The sequence below is a fragment of the Myodes glareolus genome, chromosome 2, assembly GCF_982192425.1.
Source record: "Myodes glareolus chromosome 2, mMyoGla1.1, whole genome shotgun sequence".
In the NCBI taxonomy this organism is placed as follows: domain Eukaryota; kingdom Metazoa; phylum Chordata; class Mammalia; order Rodentia; family Cricetidae; genus Myodes; species Myodes glareolus.
Window position 1 is genome coordinate 52,799,071 of NC_142027.1, and position 16,887 is coordinate 52,815,957.

Genomic DNA, 16,887 nt, shown 5'->3' on the forward strand with positions numbered 1-16,887 from the left:
TGCCCTTTGTCCTCCTCCCTCTTCCCTTTCACTTTTCCTTCCCTCCTCCCCTCCCAGTTTACTAAGGAGATCTTAATTTTTTTCCCTTCCCATGGGGCATCCATGCCTGTCGCTGTTAGGCTCCTCCTTGGTACCTAGCTTCTCAGGGGTTGTGGATTGTAGCCTGGCTATCCTTTTCTTTACGTCTAAGATCCACCTATGAGTGAAGGCATGCCGTGTTTGTCTTTGTGGGTCTGGGTTACCTCACACAGGATGTTTTTTTCTAGTTCCATCCGTTTGCCTGCAAATTTCAAGACGTCATTTACCACCGAGTAAACTCTGTTGTGTAAATGGACCACATTTTCTTTATTCATTCTTTGGTTGATGGGCATCTAGGTGGTTTCCAGGTTCTGTCTACTACAAATAATGTTGCTATGAACTTTGGTCCTGTCCAGCTGGTGTTCTTTAAACTTCTTGTACCTTCATAGGCGTGTTCTTCTATAGGTTGGGAAAGTTTTCCTCTATAATTTTGTTGACTGTATTTTCTGTTCCTTTGAGTTGGACTTCTCCTTCTTCTATCCCTTTTATTCTTAGGTTTGCTCTTTTCATAGTGTCCCAGATTTTATGAATGTTTTGTGTTAGGAATTTGTTGGATTTGACATTTTCTTTGACCAGTGAAACTATTTTTTCTATCGTATTTTCAATGCCCAAAATTATCTCTTCCATCTCTTGTATTCTATGTGGTTATACTTACATCTATGGTTCCTGAATTTCCATTTCCAGAATTCCCACGGTTTGTGTTTTCTTTATTGACTCTTTCAATTTTCATGTCCTGACTATTTCCTTCACCTGTTTGATTGCTTTTTCTTTGTTTTCTTAGCTTTCTTTAAGCTGGATGCTGGGCCTTTCTCTCCTTTTCAAGGCACAGTTTGTCCATTCCTAAACTCTAAGCTCCACAGAACCTGGGTAAGAACATGTACTCCGGGTCTTTACTTTCCTTATATATGAAGTTCGCTGTTAAAGCTTTAGGAATACATTGTTTTGGGTTTATTTATTCTATTAGATAAGGAAGTCTCACTGTGTAGCTCTAGCTAGCCTGGGACTTGTTTTGTAAAGCAGGCCATCCTGGAACTGCCTGTGCCTCTGGCATGTTGGAATCAACGCCATGCACCACAAACTTTTGACGTTCATCTTGCATCCTTACATTGAATGCTAACAAAAACAAGTTTAAAAATAGCTGTAATCAAAAAGCGGTAATATTTTTCCTAGTCAATAAACTACTAGAAGGCAGGCAAGGTTTGAATTTGACCCCATATAAGAGATGCTTGAAACTGGGCATGGTGGTGCATGCCTTTAATCCCAACAATTGAGAGGCAGACATATCTCTCTGGGATATGTAGCCAGCCTGGTCTACATAGTGAGTCCCAGGACAGTCAGTTATGCAAAAAGCCCCATCTCCAAAAACAAAACAAAAACAGGAAAAAAAATAACATAAACTTATTTCAAGCTGTATTTCAAAAATGAATAAAGGTCACATTTTAATGATGGGGTTCAGTTAGATCTCTTCCAGTGAAAACAGGAGGATGACTACTTTACAGATTGTCTCTCTAATCAAAAGATGCCTTGTTCAGAAAAACCTCTTAGAGGGCTGGCCAGATGGCTCAGTGGTAAGTGCTTGCTATGCAAGCATGAATACCTGAGTTTGAAAACCAACACCCACATAAAAAGCCAGTTGTGATGAATATCTGTAATTCAGCAGTGAGGGTGTGAACACAGGAAACTCGCCGAGGCTTGCTGGCCAGCTAGCCAACTTAACAAACAAAACCAAACAAAACAAAATCTCCAGTTCAGTGGTCTCCAAAAGATACAGCTGAGAGTGATAGAGGAAAATACCATATATTGTAGAACTTTAACACAATTCTGAAGCCATTTCTGACAACTCTCAGTTCTTCCCCTCCTCTCCTGGGAACCAAGGACATAACCGCTATGCATGCACGTACTGAGATGTTGGGAACTTTCCATCTCCCTGAATGGGGCGAAATAACCCTTAGGTATTGACTCAGTTACTGATGTTTTGACTTAGTCCCTGGGAAGGGGCAAAGTGACCCTCAGAAGCATCCCTTTACCTCATCTGATCTGGCAACCACTCTCCAGCCAATTACTGGTAATAGCCCTTTTGAATAAGCCAATCATAATAGTTAAAGAACAACCCCCAGACACCCTTTCCTTCTGTGGTTTTTCCCTTTAAAAATAGCCTGTACCAGCCATTCAGGGTCTTCTAGCCTCCCGACTTCTGGAGGACCCTGTCATGACAGAATTAATAAAATCCTCATGCTTTTACATCAGCTGTGATGTGAGAGATGGTCTCTTGGGGCGACTCCTCCTCCTCGGTGATTGGACACTAGGGTCCAACAATATCAACCTCCAGGATGTCAGCATGGGTACACACACATATACTCTCTCTCATATGCATGTACTGTATGCATGCACATATGTTCGCATCTGTACACACACATAGACTCAAAAGAAAAAAATTAAAAAAAAAGAAATGAGGAAGGAGAAAGAGAAGCCTTGTGGAAAAGGAAAGTTTCATTCAGAAAACAACAAAGAGAGAAGAATTGACTGGAAAAGACTTTAACTCACAAGATACTTCTTAGAGTGTGAATTGAGAAGCTATTCTGCCAAAAGAGAGCACAGTTGTATTTTTGAATGCAGTTTGATCGTTTTAGGAATGATAATATAATAATATTATCAACAACAATAATATCTGAGGAACAAGTTAAGATATAAGATGATAGGACCTATGTGATGGATTTGGGAATCCCAGACACCTATATGTTTGAGATTGTTTCTGGTCAACCATTTCCTAGTGTTAGCTTAGACAGGTCAGCTAGGACTCTTCTACAATGCAAAGCTGGCTAGTAGTCTCTTACTCTTGTACCTCAGAATGAGAGACCCTTGTTATTCTTCCCAGTGGCTCCAGGATTCAACAGTGCCTTTGTAAGACACAGAATACCCTCAGGAACAGCTCGGCAGCATAGAGAAAGTGTGGGGCTGAGGATCTGAATTCTGTTGTAACCACAGGTATCAACTGTTCATGTACATGTTTCTGACCTGCTCTATTCTTAGCTCCTTCTCTCAGTAAACTGAAGACTCCCAGGGGACAAGGAACTTTCCATATGATCCCTCAGTAGGAAAATCACTTACATGTGCTCATTAATTTCCCACCATCCATGCTCACAGCCTTTCATACTCTTCTTGGTTAGTGAGTAGTTGTAGAATCTCAGGGCTAGGCCAAGAGTTGCTAGGGGAGTCTGTAAAAAGCAAAAAGCAAGTCAGGAAATGCCTCCATAGAACTCGCTTCAAGTTAAAATGTCCTTGCTTGCCCCATACTCATTCCTTTGACTTACTGTTTTAAAGATGTTCTGCTCTTTGTGGTATGTAGCGCTTGGTGAGAGGTACCATGGTGGGAAGGGGAGAAGAAGCCTGGAGAGGGGAATTGTAGAAAGCAGATGCTATAAAGTAGACAACAGGAAAAAAAATAGGGGTGAGAGAACGAATAATGCAGGGGGAGGAAAGAGGGGGGGATAGAATATTCAGTAATGTTATAGGGAAGCATTATTTTATGTTTACTTAAAAATACAGATATGTGCACATACTCATATATGTATATGTATGTATGTGTGTGTGTGTGTGTGTGTGTGTGTTTATGCATGTATTTTAATGGGGTTACAGCACATGGTTACAGACAGTGTTCCTCCCAAGAGTCAAGCACTGTGTAACAAAAATTCCAATACCAGGCATGGAAAATTTTCCTTTGTAATTGTTGGTCCAAGGAAACAAGATGGGCTATGTCTATTGCCCTTGATTCCCTTCCCAAACTTGAAGGTAAACCGCTATTATTGCTGAAGACTCGTTCATCAGACACAGGGCTTGAAGGAATAGGGCTGGAACTGACTTGGAAGGCTCCTCCCTGAGAACCGTTGCTCACAGCATTGGAAAGTTCTAGGAATGTTGCCAAAGGAGAAAAGTAATCAGTAGATCTACCCAGGTTTAAAGTCTATAAGCCACAAAAATGACTAGCTGAGCAATTTATCCCCCTTGGTGCAATAGTGGCACTTTTATCTTTGAGGTAATCAACAGCTATCTAATTTGACTGAAGGCCTGGGGGATAGCAGGGAAATTACGTCTGATACGTAAACCTAGACAAACACTCATAATTGTTGAGGCCATTGTTCCTGAAGGGAAGTCAACAGCCATCATTTCCCTACATCAATATAATTCCTAGCTGTGTTCTAAATACTTATCCTACAGAGATGTATAGCTCTTGCTCCTCATCAAATCAGCTTCTTTTTGTAAAGATGGATACTACCACATAGACACAAGGGATGGAAATGCAGACTGTGGAATGCCCAACGACAGCTGATAGGTCTGCGACTCAACCCCTATACCAAAGGCTCAAGAAAAACTGCTGAAAAGTGGGGAAAAGATGATCAGTGTGCTTGCTGCTAGACAGTGTCCCCTAGAATTACACTATGCACCCACAAAATATCAACATGTGGTTGCCTGAACAAGACCAGCATAATGACAGTACCGGCTGACAGGACATTGTAGACAATGAAAACTCCACATGGTCCTGCCCATACGTGAAGAGATACAAGTGGTCAGGAGCTGCTGAGAGAGAAGAACAGTTTCTTCCATGGAGGAGCTCCTACAGAGACTGTCCAGTTCAAAACGATTCATTCTGGAATAGCCTCGTACGTATACACATGAAACCCTACATGAACTCAATAATTAAATAGACATAAAATAATAATAACATAAGAAAAGATCGTGAATCTGGCTAGGGGCAGGGGAACATAGAGGAGGAACTGAAGTGGAGAGGGGAGAACGGAAGTGATGAAGATGAAGGGCTCGTGGATGTGACTGACAAATGAAAAAATTGCTTTTAAAAATTGTAGGAAATGTCTTACCATTCAATCCTATTATGTTCTTCTTTAGATTGATTTTATCCATTGGCATACTGTTCTGACCAATATCTTATATGGTTATGCATTTGTGTGTGTGTGTGTGTGTGTTGTAAGTATATATGTGTATACAGTTGCTTCTTTCTAACGTAAATATAAGCAGTCATTCATTATTACCCACTTTTGAGAGAGACTAAATCAGACATTTTACAGCTCATTTTAACATGATAATTAACCTGTTAAGCTAGTAATATGATTCCCATTTTACAGAAGAATAAAAACCATAATTGACAGAGATGACTAACTTTCTGGAGGTTAGGAACTGTAGACCAGAGAATTAACCTAATCTTTCACTTGCCACTTTCTTCTCAATATATCATGAGGGACTCACGTAGAATAGAACATTACCCCAAACTGAGCATTAGAAATTTTTGTGGCAAAGATCCCTGCATATTTCCTTTGTAGAGGAAGAGAACAAGTGACTCCCTTCCAAGACACCCCGTCAATTTCCTCTGCGATATGGAGAGGGGACTTCCATGGTTCACAGTAACTCCACTGAAGGCTGCTGGGCCTTGTCTCATGTCCCTTTTTATGTCCCTTCCTCTATTCCTCACTCCCTTGATGTTATATGACCTTTCCCTTATAAAGGTTTTTTCTTCAGCCCTCAACCCTAAACCTCTAGCAAAATAGAAAGTAAGCCAATATTCTTATTTCTACTCTGACTAAAAATCACAAGTGTTTATGAGTTTTCATTTTAAGTCTCTGGATTATTACAGAATCAAAATTTGTTCTATATCACAGGAATTTCAAACATTTGGCAGAATTACAAGGAATGGTGCATTCCTTATTCTGGTTTTTGAATGAATTCAAAAAGATATATCTGTGATTTTGGAGGGATTGGAGAAGGAAAATATGGTATTCTCCCCTCTCCTCCTCTTTCCTTAGTTCTCTATCTATTCTCTCTTCCCTCTTAGCTACCCAATCCTCTGACCATCTGAGACACTAAATCCTGAAAATCTGGCAAAGGGCAAGCAAGGATCAAGCTTCTTGTTTATAGAATACCATACTATTGGCAACAAATAACTTAAGGATACTTGTCACCAGGACATTGAAGCAAACATCAGATTTGGTCAAAATAATAAAATCATTTGGAAATATTAAACTATGTATAAATGATCACACATGTGGAATTCCCTCCTGCCTCAGGGTCTTCACCTCAACTGTTCCCATGACTACAACACTCTTGTCCTAGGCACTGATAGAGGAGGTCCCCCTTTTCCCTCTCAGCATCTCTGCAAATGTTCCCCTTGCTAATGAGGCTTTTCTGACCTCCTATTAACAAGCTCTCAACTTGCTTCCCTTCACACTTCCACTTTCCCTTCCAAACTCTCACACCTCCTCAACTTCTTCATTTTCCCCCATAGCTCTGTGTCACCATGTGACACACTACAGTTAGTTGTCCCTCAGTATCTTGGGAAGATCGATGCATGGACCCTTCTCATCTTCAAATCTAAGGACACTCAAGTCCCTTACACAAAATGCATAGCATCTGCAAAACTCACACATGTCCTCTCATATACTCGAAATATCCATTTTGTCCATACTGGCTAATGTCACACAATCATTTTTGTAAAATGCAGTTTTATTCTATTGTTTGAGAAATATATGTTCAATATAGGTGCACACTTGATGTAACTGAACACTTCATTTAACTGAACCCATAGAAGTGAAGCCCACAAATAGGGAGGATTCTTTGCATATGTAGCTTGTTATCACATCACCTGTCTCCCCCTACTGGAAGACGCATTCCATGAAACACGAAGTCTGCACTTATTTTCTATTTCAGATTTTCTGTCTATTTTAGTACATGGTTCCAGGCCCACAGCTATCATTCAGTGACATATTGATGAATTCAAACCGTATACATTTGTCATTTACATCCAGTCCAATTATGATGCCACACACTAACGATTTTATGCGTATGTACTCTGAGCCATACTGACATCTTCCACTTCCACACACTATTATAGTAGGAAAAGAAAAGCAGCTTTAAGACCAAGATTAAGCAACGCCTTGACAAGCAGAAGAGGGAGATTATGAATTTCATATAAATTTACATTTTGATTTACTCATATACTGAATATAAATAATCTAATCTATTATTTTATTAATCTCCATTATGAAATAGCACTATTTGTAATAAAATAATTCGCTGATTCTGCGACAATATCTTTAGATTTTAAAAGATAAATAAAAACAAAATAAATTGGAGAAATGTGATCAAATCAGTTGAGAGCAGTAGCTATCCTGATAGCAAAGGATGTAGAAAATAGAAATTTTCATTTTCTAGATAATATATTTCAGTAAGGTTTATATCTCTTAACATTAAATGGTATTGTGCTTAAAACTTCAGAAACAAAGGGGTTAAGACATATTTTGCTAAAATAGAACAATTTTCCCCCAAGATACTAAGAAGATCTAGGCTACCTGAAATTTCCAGGTACACGTGCACTTCGGCGGATAATAGCTTGGGTAATACGGACTTGAAATTTTCCCTTCAAAGCTGTTGATCTCCTTGACCAATATGGTGTTTTCACACTCTGAAAAAAGGTATCCACACAAAAGGACCGAGCGTGAGGAGATGAGGACGTGGCTGCACGCTTTCTCTACTGTGCATATTTACTCAGCTAATGAACTGGCGTAGTTTTGAATCAGTATCTCTTCAGAAAAGGAACCCCCCCCCCATAGATACTTAGCTAATGTCAGGTCCCAAGGAAACTCCCAAAATTCCAAAGATAGTCCAGATATCCAGAAATGGGCTCGGCCTGGACTAGAGGAGGATTTCTGGATGTTAGATAAAAGCCAACATTCCTCAGGAACTCTTCCCCGCCCTCTATCAGAAGTTATGTCTCTTATCATTGGCAGAGGGACAAATTGTTATCTGTGTGCCAATTAGCATACCAAGGCTGGTGCTGGCCTGCAGGCTCCCTCATTATGCAAGTGCTCCTGACACATTTCAAAGGGATGCTAGCATCCTAGCTCTTCTAACCTCCTCCCCTATGCTCAACTCCTCCCACTCACTGGCTTCCCTTCCCCTAGCTACCCATTCCCCTTATAACACTACTGTTTCTCTCTGTGTCTGTCTTTTACACATTCTCTCTCTCTCTCTCTCTCTCTCTCTCTCTCTCTCTCTCTATCTCTCTCTGTCTCCCCCACCCTTCCTACAATCTCTCTCTCTCTCTCTCTCTCTCTCTCTCTCTCTCTCTCTCTCTCTCTCTCTTTCTCTCTCTCTATCTCTATCTCTTTCCCCCTCCTCTGATCCTATTTCTCTCAAGGTCAGGTCCAGTCTGCTGGTCACGTTCCATCTACTACTTCCCCTCTCTGCTATGGACTTTTGCAGATGCTTCTGACTGTTTGTCTAGCTAGATAGCTATCTCTTTCTCTCTATCTCTTTATAATAAAAACAAACATCCCTTTAACTATATCACAGAGTGATCATGTCAACAGTTTATACAGCTAACATGTTTTTCTCACATTCTAAACTTGTTTTCCAGTCCTCATTTTTGCCACAGGCCTGTAGGATGTGACTACCTTCTTTAAAGCATGGTTCTAGATTCAGAGACACACCAGAAGTAGGTAAGTGGTGAACTTGCTAAGAGGCCAGAGCTTCATCCACAGACCCCTTCCTCCATGTTCTCAATCACATTAATTCCAACCTTCTCTTTGCTCTTCCAAACACACTTTGAATTCTCCTTTGCCCTTCTGAGTTACCCAATCAACATGTTTCTGCTAACAGTTCTTTACTGAGTTTACTATGAACCTCTCTTCTGAGTCAGGGTTAAGATCCAGTAAAATTTCTTTGCCTGGCACAATTAATATGACAGCATAGCCTCAGGATAGAAAGATTACAGTATCTTCACAAGTATTGCAAGTGATGTGTTTAAATTGGAGAAGACTTACTTTGTTCTGGAATGACTTCAAAATATGCCCGGATGCCTGACAGCCTCCGCACATAAGGAGACTTCAGTGTCACCAACATGAGATTATTCGTAGAAACAAATGACATTAGTGCTCTTGTAGGTTCACAGAGCCTGCAACCAGATAACAACACGTGAATAATTGATTGCTTCATCAATGGGTCTCCACACTCTACCATCATCTCTCATATTGCCAGAGTCATTGCTCAGTTCCGAATTGGCCTCTGCTAGTTAGACCTTCATCAGCGAGTAGTCGCAGACTGACTACTGCAGACAGAATGGAGCTGGAAGAGATGCAGAAGGATTCCTCTAGTGATGATTACCAAGGGATTTTCTCAGATGGCCATTGTTGGGCTCTTCTGGAGAGCAAACAGGGTAGAAAGATGATGTGTGCAATGGCGTGCTTCCATGGGCCAGCTGGATGAAAGATGATAGACAGTCAAACTATTAAATTTATGTAAGTTCCAGGGTTCTTTCCATGAAATGGTAAACTGCACTGATGCTGCCCATTGCTCTGCAGTAAGGATCAAGAGATAATAGTTCCACGTGTCTGGAAGGATGAGGAGACGCTAACAATCACTGAGGGGAGACAGGAGTGAACTTACTTTTCATTGCATATCATATATTGTGTTTGGACTTCTAATAAGTATATTCCTCACCAAAATATAAATGCATTTGCACACATATAAAACACAGTGATACAAGTAAATATTGTTAAAAATAAAGTCATTCACATGCCTTTTTAACACAGTACCTAAATAAATCTTAATCACCATCATTAACTTATTGATTATTAAGTGTCCATGATAAAGAATAAAGTAATTGTTATTATTTTTGTGGCCTCATTTTTCTTTACAATGAACATCTTTGTAATTAAAGAAATTTTTAATTTTTAAGTGATCTAATCATCTTAGGGTATTTATTTTCATGCTCTAGTGATAAATAGACTTTACTGTATTTGTAGTGAAAGCCAAATTACATAAAATATCCGATGCATTTTTATATATCTTGCCCAAAGTCTTTTCTATGTGGACTCTATGAGTCTTATGTACTACAAATGAACAAAAAACACAAAATCTGACAGGCCCTTGAAGTATCCGGGATATCAGGGTCAGTTCTTCGACATAATAAATACACTTAATTTTTTATGCAAATGATTTGTAAATAAAGAGTATGAAAATCTTTTTCACCAGGCAACTAGGAAGCCTGCATCTTACCTGTACAGGGTGGCACTCCGGATTGGCAAGAGGGAGTCGTAAACAGTCAGGGAGTCAGTGATGCAGTTGTCAGCTTCCAATTGGACAGACTCAATTGAGAGACGAATCAGATAACCCACTATGGCCACTAGCTTGAAGTGACACATTAGCTGTCCTGAGGTTGCAGAAATTTCCAGAGGGTAGCGGAGGGTCAGATGATCTGCATAGAAGTAGTGTGAGCAGCCTTTGTCTGTGGAGAAAGCCTGTCCTTAGTCCTGTCCCCTCTTCACCTCTCTCTCTCTCTCTCTTTCTCTCTCTCTCTCTCTCTCCTCTCAAGGCATGGCATCTCTAGAAATCTTTACAAAAGGGTAGCAAGCAAAGCTCTCACATGGAGGACATTTGCTTTCCTTGCCCATCTAGAGACTCCATGCTCTTCTCTTTCGGTGACAGAACTGATCACTTTGAGAAAATGCCCCTACTTAGTCCATATGCTAGTTGGGGTTAAATTCAGCTCTGATTCCATAAGTGGACACATAACCAGATTGGCCAGTTGTCTCAGGAAGGGGCACATCCACCAATCTACGTTATGGGATTCAGCTCAGAAGTTCTATGGGAACTTTCCTGAAATCTGTGTGCAGGAGTTCCCCACCACAACTGAGAGAAATTATCAACGCCAAGCTGTGACTTGCTACAAGAAGGGAAGTTTCGCGTGAGAGCAAAGCCTCGGCACATGAAGGCAGAGATAGAGAGTCCTGCAGCATTTCATTTTAGAGCTTCGTTCCAACCATGCCTGAAGTCAGCGTATCCCACCTTTGTCTCGACTATTAATACATCAGCTGATCGAGTTCCTTTGTGCTAATGTCACTCGCAGCAAAAGAGCATTAACATCATTAGAACAAGCAAAGTGTGGCCAGTATATATACACACTAGACAGGGGTAAAGAGGAAATTCATGCAGTTACCAGATCCTATGGTTGAAGAGTAGTCTGAGCGGAGCCCAGCTGCATTGAAACAGTATAGAAAGAAGACCGTTAGTTCCAGAGGTTCATTTGTTTAGAAAAAATGTTCCCAGTCCTTCTTTAAAATAACCAAACACATCTGACATGGGCTGTACTTCACAATAGGCCAGTGAAGAGCAGAGTTATCTCAGTATTTAAAGGTAAATACCATAGCTAGGAGATGCAAGCCACTGCATCTAAGAATCCAGGAAAATTCTACATACTGTTTTATTTGTTTCCATTCATAGTCACAAATTTTAAATGATTTGAAGGTAATAAAACAAATATATAAATAATACTAATTAGTCTCATGACTGAAAGAGTAAACTTAGTATGGAATTTTCCACTAGAGATTTTTCATTTGTTCAAACTAAATATCAGTTGTGTGTGTGTGTGTGTGTGTGTGTGTGTGTGTGTGTGTGTGTGTGTAATTGGTACTTATAAATTCAACACTTATATCAAAAGGCAAAGCTACAGAAACTTTGAGTGATGCAATGTTTTGCTGTCAAGACAAATGGCACCACTATGTTTCCACGGGGCTAAGGCACAGCCTGATTGGGAGCATTGATGGAGACAAGGTGTTAGGGAATAGGACTGAGGGTGGTCAGATCTCAAATGCTGGCCCTTCATGAGAAAGTGAGAAGCCTCTAGCCAGCTTCTGACTGACCGCAAAGCTGAAGAAAAAAAAAAAAAAGATAAAGTGTTGGCCATGCAATGCATTTACACGTTTTTCTCCTTAGCCCAGTAAGGCAAAGAAGATAATAAAGTGTGGTCAGCTATTCTCACCCTGTCCAAACATACATCTTAATTCTTATGACACATCCATATCTGGTCACAAGCCACTACAGTATGATCTTCCATGAAGGGCACTAGACCTATAAGGGCAAAAACAGGCCTCTGGCCCACTCACTTGCACATGGCACAGGGTCCATATGATGCAACCTCTATGGCAGTATTTCCCACACTGAATACAGATGTGCAAAGACCCGAAAGGATGGAATCTAATTTTCACATAGTTAGGCTCATTTTCACACACCATGACCCCACCTTAGCCTCAAACGTCTCCAAAACAACCACTCCGGAGCCAGCAAAAGTGGCTTAGCAGGTCAAGGCTCTTGATGCCAATCTTGGTGACCTGAACTTGATCCTTACAGGATTGAAGGAGAGAATCAGCTTCTGCCAATTGGCCTCTGACCTACATACATGTGCCATGGTAGACAGACACATATGCAATTTGAGATGCATTGTTAAGACCCAGGAGAGCCATTTCTTTCCCCTCCCTGTGTGCTCGCTTCATCTTTCCGTGTTATGCAGCACTTTCCCTCACCAAATGTTCACGTGGCTGCTCTTCTGTTCTCCTTCCTTTACTTTGCCCAGGAGGGGCCTTCTTTCTAGTTTTTTCATCTGGGACCAGACTAAACTCTCAGTCCCCAGCAACAGCACTCGTAAAATACAACAAAGGAAAAAAATAAGATAAACCTTAGTGAAATTCTTCTACTTTGGAACTTCCTCAGGAACATAGTCTGAAGGTGTCTGAGTTTAATAAATGATGCAGGAATACACTTTAATAATTATAACTGTGTTCACAAGTCTCCGTTTCAGTCATACTGTGTATAGCATTTAAAAACTTCCCTCACCAACGATAGCTTCAAGGTCCAGCTAGTCCTCTGCTCTGAGATTGTGAAAGAGTCTATATTACAATGTTACATCTAATAATGGTGTCAGAAGTGACACAGGAAGGAATGCTTAAAGGAGAATTACCCAACAATCACCATTTAGTACCACAGAGTCCATATCCACAGCCAGACCCTGCAGGCTTCCCACAGAGGTGCGGTTTATGATGCTGGTTTGGATGGAGTCCTTCAAGATGGCTGCCACACACTCCTCGCAGAAGAAGTGGCCCTTGGCGTGTGGCATGACAAACACAATCCAAAAGTGGACCAGGAGACCACCTTTGTTGTTACTGCTATAGAGAAAGAGAGAGAGAGAAGTGTTCAAAGATGCCTCTTAGAAAGTAAACATTACCAGGAAAGCAGAAACTGACAGATTCAAGGCCACTGAGAACACCCTTCGAAGGAACCAAATGTCCTTCCGTAGGTTGTCTTTGGTGCTGGTATAAGGATTGGGAAGAGAAGATGTCGTGTTGCATGTGTTCTAATCATCGTGGTGGAGTCTACTCTGGAAGCATTACGTAATAGCTCCAGCGGCACAGATTCTGTTAGGGGTATCAAATTAGTCACTGTCTACTGCAAATATTGACAGTTCAGTTCTGTATCTCAACAAGTCTCACACAGAATTACACATGCTTTGTCCAGCTAACCTGCTAATGGCCCAGTTCTGCAGATGCAAAACTTGAGGACAAATGTGGTTCACAACCACATGATTAATATGCAATGGAGCTAGAAACAGGGTCCAGTTTTCTTTCTAAACTGACCATGGAATCGGCACTCGTGGTGTGCAAATACAACATGCTTTGCGGTAGAAGCATATGATGGTGCTGTGTAGTAAAGAACTCGGGAAAGGGAAGCTAAGGACAGCAGACAAGCTGATCCCCTCCACGGCTTCTCAGTAGCTTTCTTATGAGTCTCTGCATCTGTACGAAGGGTAAGAGAAATGTGATTACAGTATACAGAACACAGCTTTTCCTGATAAGTTATCATTTATACCATGAGTCTCAGGTAGTCTCTAGTAGCCAGTTTGTCACTGAACGTATTTTGGAAAGTAGTGGTTTGTATCTTATTCTTCCTCTACCATCCACCCACCATGGTGGCCATGTTTGTGGCCATTTCCTCCAGAGACACTGAAGTCAGGATTCCATTTGGATGAAAGGGAGACTTGGTAGATATAAAAACAGACTTGATGTGGCAGCCTGACAGGCGTCTGGGTCGTTAGTTTTGCTAATGGGGTGTTCATCAACAGCAAATTGTTTCTGAGTGGGGGAATCTCAGTCCTTTCTGGGATGGAAGCAGGGTACGTGCAAGGATGGTAAGAAACCCAGAGCGAGAGTCATCCGTTACCTGACGTCTGCAACCACCGACTGCTTATAAAATTTGGAGAAAGTAGATGTTGTGTAAACAAGGTTAATCTGAAAATAAAGAGATCAAATTACATTAATTCTTTCAAACTCAGTTTCCTTGGGGCCGAATTTCAACGGTTAACAGTGGGGAAAGCAGGCCTCAAGCTGAAGGCTTCTAACTCCAAACCTAGGCATTATCTCCTGAATTTAATTAATTCCTCATTCTTGAAGCATCTCTTAGAACTCTTTTATTCTGCTGTGAAGAATCATCAGTTGTTCTTATCTATTTATTTCTGCTTTTAAAGTCGGTCATCAAGTTTAACTTCTGAGTTCTTCCCAGTCCTGTATTTTTCTCCACAGATCACAAATGTATTTATCACCTGTTCCAGATCTGGTAATTCCCAAGACAAATTCCAGTATTAGCCACAAGGCGGCGCGTGGTGGCCATAGTCAGGCCAACTGTCTCAGGTCAGCAGGTCCAAAATTTCATAACTGGCTCTCAAAGGAGACCTTTTTCAATAAATATAACATCTTTGTCCTTGTTTAGCTGTTCCTAAATCTAAACTCATTCTCCTCTCCAACTCTAAACGAAAAGCACCCACCTAACTGTCCAAATCTTAAAAATTCTATAATATTGTGAAAAAGAATATGAAGGTTAAAATAACCCTACAGCACCAGAAATATTGCCTAATCCTGCTGGGTAGCGTTTGTTTGGGTTCACCCTGTCCACCTAGCAGGCATAGCTTGAGGTATAATTTGTGCACCTATACTTGAGGTGACGGAGTTTCTGCTGTAGCTACTGGTCATCAGTAGGACACCCTCCGAGAATTGCTGTCATTCTCAAAGCCTCTCCTCATTTCGCACTGCAGCGAGGTCCCTGCAAGCCCTCTGCATTGCTGCAGAAGTCCAAAGGAGCAGAAACCTCCCCATACTCGCCCTGTGCCAGGAGCCCCGAATGGATTTTTTTCTACTAGACGCTTTTAGGAAATCATCTGGGGACGAAATCAGAGATATGCATAATTCATGGCAGTTTTGATTTTGTATTATGTATGATGTAAAAAAAAACCTGGGGAACAGCTTAAACATCCATTAAAAAGGGATTTGTTAACTTTGAGATTATTAACACTTGCTTTTAAAAGAATATTTGCTTGCACAAAAGGCATGAAATGCAATGCTGAGAGAAAAATACCACACTAACAGAATAATTGCTAATACTCCACTATTTCAGTGCTCTTGCGTCCTTGTAAGCCAGAATCAGAGCTTTTTCTCTGAAAATTACATTGAAAAACTGATGATCTTTTTAAAAATATACTTTTCTGAATTTTATTAATTTTCATAATATTTATTATTTGAATAAAAAGGATGTTTTGCTTTTGTTTTTTGTCTTGTTGTTGTTGCTTTTAAGTGAAGAAATGGCCAGTGTAAGGCTGGAATAAATATGTAGAAGTCACAATATTAATCAGTGTGTTTGAACTTCAGAACTGAAGAGTATTTTAAAAATCACACGATAGTCTCTATTTTACAGAGGAGAAAAACAGAAAAAAAACTATTCTTTTAGGATTACGAAAAGGAAGAACGTGACTGTCTTACGAAAAGGAAGAATGTGACTGTCTTACAGTGAACATGAGCTAAATAGAGGGCAGAAATGCAACTATATTTTTAAAGCACAGATGAACTCAATTCACTGTTTTCCTTCAGCAGCTTCCTTTTGGGGCCCTGCCCTCTATTTCCTAAACTCCGTGAGCTTGGACGTTAGGAAGCCCACCCACACCACCTAGCCTGCTCCCGTGGGCTCCACCCTCCTGCTCCCGCGGGCTCCACCCTCCTGCTCCCACGCCCTCAGCCTCACCACTTGCTGTACTGTCTTCGCCATGGAGAGAAATTCCCTGGACTCCTTCTGCCGGTACTCGGGAAGAAACTCAACGTTGGTGATGCGGAACATCCCAACAAAATAAAAGGCGTCTTTGCTCTCTGTCTTACCTGCAAAACAAGAGAAAAAGGCAGGCAGTGAGAAGATTGTTGCAGCTAAGCAACACCTGATCCGAGTCAGCAGGACGCTCCTAAAATGATTGCATCTTAGGCAGACACAGGCTAGCGCACATCATGACCTGTGACATCTCTCCTGTCACTGTAACTCTTGATACAGTCTGCCCTTCCTGGTTTCTACTGGCAAATACTTAAAAGCAAGGTTTAAAGGTTAAAAAACTGCACGTCTTGAACTTTGTCCTAGTGTCTAAAGAGTAAAGAACATACACAATTTCGTTAATTCCATACCTGCAAGCTGTCAGATGCTAACACATGCACCATCACGGTTTAGGGTGCTGTTAGCATGATGGGGAAAGACAGAAAAAAATCCCCCTGACTCTTGGGAGCTTCCACTGAGCTGCTGGCTGACTTGTGTGCCTAAGATTGAGGAGTGAGGTCACATTTCTGCTCTGTCCAACATATGGAGCATTTATCCTTACCAGCATGACCTTCGGCTCAGCATGGGCTCACTCCTACTCAAATCTGCTCTGAGAACTGTAATGCTAGGTTTCTTGGCATGAACTCTGCTGACAGATGGACAGAGACAAGGCTGGCGGCATCTGCATGGACTCAGGGTTCATGAGAAAGAAGAATTGGAAGTGACTGGGGGAATTGAAGTCTAGTCCTCTTGCACCCCCCCCCCCACACACACACAATATCAGGGCTTGAACTCTTGCTAGGCAAGCACTATAGCACCAGAGTACAGTTTCTCTTCCTTTCCAAGGTCTCT

The 16,887-nt window shown here is 41.1% G+C and overlaps 1 protein-coding gene across 1 annotated transcript in view; it reads right to left on the bottom strand.

Moving 5' to 3' along the window:
* Window positions 1-16,133, bottom strand: part of Tmprss7 (transmembrane serine protease 7) — a 33,182-nt gene extending 17,049 nt beyond the window's left edge. Inside the window, exons 1-8 of the mRNA XM_085685566.2 lie at window positions 15,982-16,133; window positions 14,134-14,201; window positions 12,889-13,082; window positions 11,081-11,119; window positions 10,141-10,369; window positions 8,907-9,037; window positions 7,434-7,546; window positions 3,187-3,293 (exon numbers count right to left, since the gene is read on the bottom strand). Of these exons, the coding sequence (XP_085541692.2) occupies window positions 3,187-3,293; window positions 7,434-7,546; window positions 8,907-9,037; window positions 10,141-10,369; window positions 11,081-11,119; window positions 12,889-13,082; window positions 14,134-14,201; window positions 15,982-16,074 (974 nt within the window). The 5' untranslated portion in view covers window positions 16,075-16,133. The remainder of the gene's footprint in view (window positions 1-3,186; window positions 3,294-7,433; window positions 7,547-8,906; window positions 9,038-10,140; window positions 10,370-11,080; window positions 11,120-12,888; window positions 13,083-14,133; window positions 14,202-15,981) is intronic.
* Between the last annotated feature and the right edge of the window lie 754 nt (window positions 16,134-16,887).